Genomic DNA, 7,358 nt, shown 5'->3' on the forward strand with positions numbered 1-7,358 from the left:
CACTGAAAACAAATAAATTGCTAACGTTTTTAATTTCAATAACAATAATTTATGAATTTATAAAAATAATGTAATATATAATGCAAATATGTGTATATATAATATAATAAAATAACTTCATAAATTTTTTATTATTTCTATTTGAAAAATTAATATTCTTTAAAATCACTAAATCAATACATTTTTCAAGTTGAATCCACAATTCAAGTTATGTATGTTTGACTAATTAGATAAGTAATTAAACCAATTATATTTTTTAAAAAAAAACGAATTATGGCTTTTATTCTTTCAGTTTTTCCAAGAAATTAATATTTTGAGCAGACAATTGATGTACATAGTAATTGATTAGTAAATAAATTCAAATTCAAATACCAATACCAAAAAAAAAAATGGTTTTCGGTTCGGTTTGATTAACCGCAGAAAAAAACCAAACCGAACCGAACCGAACCGAAAAACCGAAAATCCAAAAATTTGAAAACCGAACCGATAATACCGAATTTTCTATTTCGATTCGGATCGGGCGGTTATCTGAACCGTGTACACCCCACTTGGGTTGACCGAGAGCTTGGGTCGACCCAGAAAACTTGGTTGGGTCGACCAAGCTATATTTGGGTCTACCAACTTTATGGCCTACCAAGACTTTTGTTTTGGGTCGACCAAGCAAATTTTTTTTTGTCGATCCATAATTTCGATCGACCCAAAAAATAATTTTACGTCTACTAATATATTTTTTTTCGAGTCTATCGAATCTTGGTTGACCCAAATTTGAGTCTAGCAAAAATTCTACTTGATTGAGAAAAGAAAAAAAAAAGTAATTAACTTAATAATATTTTTTTATATTTAAAGATAAAGATAAGAACAAATAAGTAAATATATCGTGAACTTTTTTTAAAAATAAATTATAAACGACTACCTTGTCCCTAAATTTGCCTTCTTCGTTGCCGTGTCGATCAGAAAACCCTAACAGCAACCGATCACCGGAAATCTGATGAATTTCCTTCCAACCTGTGGAATTCACGCAACTAATTTATGAAATTTCGAGAATTCAAGCTTAATTGACAAAATATCCTAACATGGCGGCGGCAAACTCGATTCCTCCCAAGCCGACCACACCACCTCGCTTCCCCACCCACCGAACCGTCGTAGACCTGCCCCAACATGTCCACATTCTCTGTGAAGTCCTCTCCACTACTCCACCCCACGAAATGGAGGCTCGTTTGGCCGCCACCGAAATCCAGCCTGAACCTGAAACTGTTCAGCAAGTCCTCAAATTGTCCTACAACTCCCCATCTGCTGCTGCTAAGTTCTTCAGGTGGGCCGGCATGTCCCGCAAGCATACGGGGTATTCCTGGAATCTGATGGTGGACTTGCTTGGCAAGAATAACCTGTTTGAGCCCATGTGGGATGCCATACGGTCTATGAAGCAGGAGGGTTTGCTCTCTTTGACCACCTTTGTTTCTGTCTTTGAGAATTACGCTGTTGCAAGGAGGTTTGATGAAGCTGTTATGACTTTTGACGTCATGGAAAGGTAAGGTAATACTATGAGTTATTTTGCGGGTAGTTAATAGTTTTGTAGTTAGTTGTTTTCCTATATGAGCTTTTATGTTTCTAGTCATTGATTTTATTGAGTGCATTATTCTGGGTTTCTAGGCATTGCATTTATTGGTCTTGCCTGTTGATGCGATTTAAAGATGGATAAGAAAATGGAGACCTAAGGTTTATAGTGGAACTTATGATGTGGTTTGTATCACTTAGAAAGATAACCGAAGGCTTTGGTGAAAGAAATATATACAGCAACTAAAGTTGACCGTCATACTTGTCTAATTGGAATTTGGAACTGTGGTTTCGTAATATTATTTAGCATATCTAATAGTAACAATCCCTCAAGACTCATTGTTTGTCTCTTTGGTGCAACATTATTTAATATAATATACCAAATCACCTTACTTTTTCTTGTTAAAGTTGTTTAGATGGTGTCGACTTTAGATTTATCTGTAAGTTTTGTTGGATTGGTGACATGAACAACGGTAATTCAGACCAGACAATTCTACATGACTTGTTGAAAGTGGATGAAGATTCTTTTTCTTCATAGACGTATCCTGCACTGCGCTTGCAGCAACTGGGAAGGAGAATAGTTTTGACCACATATTCCTTTTTATTTGTTTTTCATCTAATTACAATCTTCAGTATATAAATTAAGCTTTCAAGTGGTTTAAGTTTACAGGTATGGGATCCAACCTGATATTATCGCGGTAAATTCATTACTGAGTGCAATATGTAGAGAAGACAATCAAACTGTGAAAGCTCTCGAGTTCTTTGAGAAAATAAAAACTAGAATAGCACCAGATGCAGATTCATTTGCCATTCTATTGGAGGGATGGGAGAAGGAAGGGAATATCGCCAAGGCAAAAAACACGTTTGGGGAGATGGTGATTCGAGTAGGTTGGAGCTCCCAGAATATGTTTGCTTATGATGCTTTTTTGAACACTCTTGTGCGTGGATCTCAAGCTGATGAGGCAATCAAGTTCTTGCATTTGATGAAAGGAAAGAACTGCCTGCCGGGTTTGAGATTCTTTTCCAATGCACTTGACATTTTCGTGAAGCAGAATGACCCTGCTCATGCCATTACCATGTGGGATTACATGGTGGATAGTGGGCTCGTTCCAAATTTGCGAATATACAATACCATGATCAATTTGCTTAGCAGAAATAATTACATTGATAACGCCTTTCGGCTTCTTGATTCGATGGTGTTCTATGGTGCTTTTCCTGACTCTTTGACGTATAATATGATTTTTGAGTGTTTGATCAAGAATAAGAGGATGCCTGAAGTGGCTAAGTTCTTTACTGAGATGGTCAAGAATGAGTGGCCACCTACCTGTGAAAATTTTACTGCTGGCATCAAAATATTATTTGATGGTGATGATCCAGAGATGGCAATTGAGATGTGGAAGTATATGGTTAAGAATAACATTTCCCCACGTGATGATAGTGCCAACGCCGTGCTTCTTGGTTTATGTAATATGGGAAGGCTTGCAGATTTAAGGAGGTTTGCAGAGAAGATGATTGATGAAAGAATCATAATATACGAATCTACAATGACAAAAGCAAAAAATGCTTTTTATAAGGAGGGAAAAAGTTCTCGTGAATTGTATGACCACATTTTAAGGAAGTGGAAATCTTCCTATACCTAATCTTTGAACTGTAGGCAATTTTCTGTGCATTTCATGTTCCTTGATGTGGCTGATCAATGAGAAACCTCTACGCGCAAGGTTTTTGATATTTAATGGAATCGTTGCCCTTTTCATGTTTTTTCGCGGCCTTTTTTGTTTCTTGTTGCCTTCTGCGATTGGTTCTGCCTCTGGGATTGTTTCTTGTTGTGTCCTGCATCGTGTGGTTTGATGTTCTTCTGTTTTATTCTTGTTCATCTTTACACGACCACAATTTTGGTTTTCAATGGTGGTCCACTTGTATTATCGTGTTCTGAATTTTTTTATAATTTACTTCTCTTTCTGTCGCCCTTTCTGTCCGTCTCTTTATAAATCTGTCATATACTAGATAACCAGTCCCAGAGACTATTTTTACTATGATCTATGTCCAAATTTCTAAGTGAAGACGGCAAGACATAATTTTTTATCCAGGTAGTCAGGGTGCATGGTAATGTTCATGCCTTTCATTGCATATGCATATTGCTTATGGCCAGAGTGGCTAGTGACACTAGTACTGTATCACTTCTCCACCCTGACTGTTTAGATGCGCGATTAGCAATCGTTAGGAGATGTCAAATTACCAAGTTGACATCACCAGTCAGCAATATTTGGCTTGATCATCTGATTTTTTATGTTGTATTGCGATGACATTAGCAAACAATGAGTCATGGACTCATGTTGCTCATCTGTCAATGCAATGTTGTTCATTATTAGATTGTAATTGCCAAGAAACACAAAGTATCACACTTCTGTGATGGCAATTCAATGAAGTCATTTTGCAGATTGGTGGGCTCATTATCTGCAAAACCATTGGCAGTGCTAACCTTGCTCGTTCAAGGCAGGTTATGCCAAGATATGTTACTTCCTTCCTTCACAGCAATTCTTCAAGTCGGGATAGCCGTTTGCTGTGGAGTTTGGGTTTTGAATAATAAGATTGATTGATGTGTCTCCTACTAGTTTTGGAATTTACTCTCATCATGCCAGTCTCGATGAGTGGCGAATGAAACACTCTATTCTTGCATTTACTCCTTTTAACATCTGCCATCAATTCTGAAATATCGAAGGAGTAGATTTGGAGCTTATTGAATTACTCCCATCATGTGGGGTAAAAATATATGTCCAAGCTGTTGGACGAGCTTGTAACCCAAGCACGTGAGCTTGCTGGGAAATCTCAACCTTCAGAGATCCAAATATTATCATGGTAATAAAGTTTCATGTGTTGAGGTTTTCCCTTGACAATGTCGATTTTTCCGTAATTCACTCATTGTTTTCGACACAGGTATGTGATATGACATTCACCTTCAGCTTTGTGCTTTGTGCTTTGTCGTCATATTTCCATCTCTTTTGAATTTTGGGAGTTGAATTTTGTGTCACGTTCTCTTTGAATCTGTTATATCTTCTGACCCCTTTATGAAATTATGCATTTGTTATTACGGAGTTTCTATAGTTTTGCTTTAGGATTTAGGATTGTCTTTTGAAAATAAATTATAGGTAAAGACATAAATTTATCTTGAAACAATTGATTCCTAAAGGTTGCATTTTGCCAAAATGAAAAAAATTGTCACTTCTGCAACGCGTTAATGTTTGTGTTCAAACACTTTGAGGGACAGTTTGGCCTGATACTTCTGCAACTCATTATTGATACTTCCCATCAAGCAAGGATGAAAACTAGTCAAGTCCATTGCTATAAAGCAAGTGGAAAAAGGTAGTGTGAATGTCATATGGGCAATACCAGTTTACTTCAGAAACATTACCTGGGCGAAAATTATGTACCTAGGCATCGCTTGGCTACTGGATTAGATGATGAGTTATGCATAATGCAAGGATGATAAATCAATATATTTTGATAAGATAATGATGCATGACACTAATCTTTTGTGGAACTTGAGCCAAGCATTGGGCAAAACAAAGATGAGTACCTCCATACCAACCGATGCCTTGGCCTATCGATACAGTAGTTTACGGTTGAAAAATCATGTTGTGGAACTACTTTCAGCTTTTATGTTTTGTTGTAGTTGTAGTATCCGTTGCGCACTTGAAATGTTATTGAGTTTGCTTCCAAGATTGGAAGGAGATGAGTTGTGTATGCGGATTGAAATTGAGGTTACATGTCGAGAGTTTGCTCGTTAGAACAAGTTGCATTATGGATGCAGTCTTTGCTGATATCGAGTGTAGAATCACTTCTTTGCGAGTCCTTTCCTTCATAAAACACAAGAGGATAGATTCCTTCTTTGATGTTGAAAAATTCAAGACATAAAATGATAGTTCCTTTTCCTTTTTATTTATGTTGCAATAGTCAAGTCATCTTGAAATCTGAGGTGCATCTGCTCCTGCAGGTGGTAACTAGTAGGAGGGGAATTTGTCTTATTCTCTATTTGTTGTGCACGTTTTACGTTGGAGACTTTTCATTTTTAACCCCTGCTCAATAGCTAAGGCCTGTTATTATTTGTTTTTTATTTGCCTGCTAAAGTGTAAAAAAGTGTTGTTCAATTGCAGTTAAGGGTTCTGCTGTGTTATATGTGCTATGCCAGTCATAGTCGGGGTTGCTCATGCCTCTATCCTTTTTCTCATATCGATTTTTATAGATTTCAGAAATTCTAGATTTGTTCGGTTTGGTCTTTGTTTGTTTATAGGCTTGATTGTTCTGTTCGATATTTTGTTTGTTCATTGACTTGAATTTCAAAATTCTCACCTCTTAGATATTTCTTGGTGCGACACTTCCTGGATTTACTGTCGTTCGAATGCTGGAGTTTTTGACATGCTTGGTATGAACAGGTTAAGGTAAATTGCATTACCTGCCTCATTCCATGCCTGAAATTTCTGTCTCCGGATTTTCATGTGTAATTTTGTGTGTCCAGGGATGTAAATGAACAAAGCGAGCTGAATAGTATGAGACTCGAGCTCGCTTAAGATTTATGCACGCTTGAGGTCAGATCGAGCTCGATTCGAGCTTTTATCATGAGGTTCAAGCTCGGCCTGTTTTAAAATTACTACAACTCGCGAATAGCTCGAGCTCGGTTCGTTAATAGATTGTGTTTAACGAGATTGACTCGAGTTCGGCTCGTTAGTCATACAATACAATAGAGCTCGAGCTCATTAACTTGAGCATACAATAGAATGTATCTCTATAAACTAATGATAAAATAAACGAGTTCGAGCTGGCAAGCTACATAAACGAGTTGAGCTCCAAGCTCATGAGTCGAATATTCATAAGCTCAAACTTGACTCAATAAAATTGTTGAGCTCAAGCTCGGATCGATGTATTGTCGAACGGTGTTAAACAAACCTTTTATCGAGCCGAGCTCCGAATAGTTGGCGGGCAGTTTGGTTCGTTTATATACCTAGTCGTTCCCTTTTTTATGGTATTTAGCATCTTAGCCTTGTTGTCTAGTGGTGGTTCAGTACGATATATCAAAAAATTTCGCTCATATCCTGTATTGTATCAAAAATCTCGTTATAGGACAATATATGATATTGTATCAAAATAATATATGATATTGTATCAAAATTTGGTTGTATCAAAATCTCAGTATGGTTCAAGAGGTATACTTTTTAGACCAAATATTTGTCGTATGCTGATATATCACAATATCGATTTCATACCGGTTATACCGAAAGAAAAAAACCCTTTAGTTTATACAATGAAAATGATGGTTGGAATGATTTTAATTTTTCGAAAGCCACTTAGGTTTAAAAATCGATCGCTTTGGGTCTTTGATCTTAATAATTATCTTATTTATATTTTTGTTACCCAAAAATAAATTTTGGTAGTGTTACCATATCGTAAAGTTTTTTTATATACGTAGAAGTTTCAGTATTGTAATTTCAGTATTTTTCCCGCCCTTTGATTAATCTTTTGTTGTTTTCAACCTTGATTTTACGTTTTTAGGACCTTGTATTTTTTAGCTTCATTTCCTTCGATTGTCTCGCCTGTGCAGATTTTTGAAATATTATGGTAAGTTGCTACCATTTTCTTGGTTTATTATGCTTGTGCCTATTATTTTTCGATTAATTTCATTTAATATTGGACTGGAGTAAATAATATATAATTTTTAATGAAAATTTTATTCTTAAAATAAAATTAAATCTCAAGTATATTTTTATTTTTATTACAAATTTTATGTTCACATTTAACATATGAAAATTGTA

The 7,358-nt window shown here is 36.0% G+C and overlaps 1 protein-coding gene across 3 annotated transcripts; it reads left to right on the forward strand.

The window, feature by feature from the left end:
* Positions 1 to 919: 919 nt before the first annotated feature.
* Positions 920 to 6,699, forward strand: LOC140880875 (uncharacterized). 3 transcript variants are annotated; one of them, XR_012149730.1, is made up of 3 exons: positions 920 to 1,528; positions 2,225 to 5,990; positions 6,068 to 6,699. XR_012149730.1 is itself a non-coding variant. In XM_073285728.1 (2 exons), exons 1-2 carry the CDS (start codon positions 1,074 to 1,076, stop codon positions 3,192 to 3,194), a joined length of 1,425 nt encoding a protein of 474 aa, XP_073141829.1. In that variant the 5' UTR covers positions 920 to 1,073; the 3' UTR covers positions 3,195 to 6,699. The 3 variants fall into 3 exon arrangements, 1 of the variants encoding a protein (XP_073141829.1); XR_012149731.1 differs by having other exon boundaries at positions 2,225 to 4,488; positions 5,909 to 6,699; XM_073285728.1 differs by having other exon boundaries at positions 2,225 to 6,699.
* Positions 6,700 to 7,358: the final 659 nt, after the last annotated feature.

Source organism: Henckelia pumila, chromosome 1 (assembly GCF_033568475.1).
Source record: "Henckelia pumila isolate YLH828 chromosome 1, ASM3356847v2, whole genome shotgun sequence".
In the NCBI taxonomy this organism is placed as follows: domain Eukaryota; kingdom Viridiplantae; phylum Streptophyta; class Magnoliopsida; order Lamiales; family Gesneriaceae; genus Henckelia; species Henckelia pumila.

What these genes read in the sequence shown, in the direction of transcription:
- LOC140880875 (XM_073285728.1), top strand. Translation starts at nt 1,074, where the DNA reads ATGGCGGCGGCAAACTCGATTCCTCCCAAGCCGACCACACCACCTCGC. An exon ending in ACTTTTGACGTCATGGAAAG is followed by an intron (nt 1,529 to 2,224) that starts GTAAGGTAATAC and finishes TTAAGTTTACAG; the next exon opens with GTATGGGATCCAACCTGATA.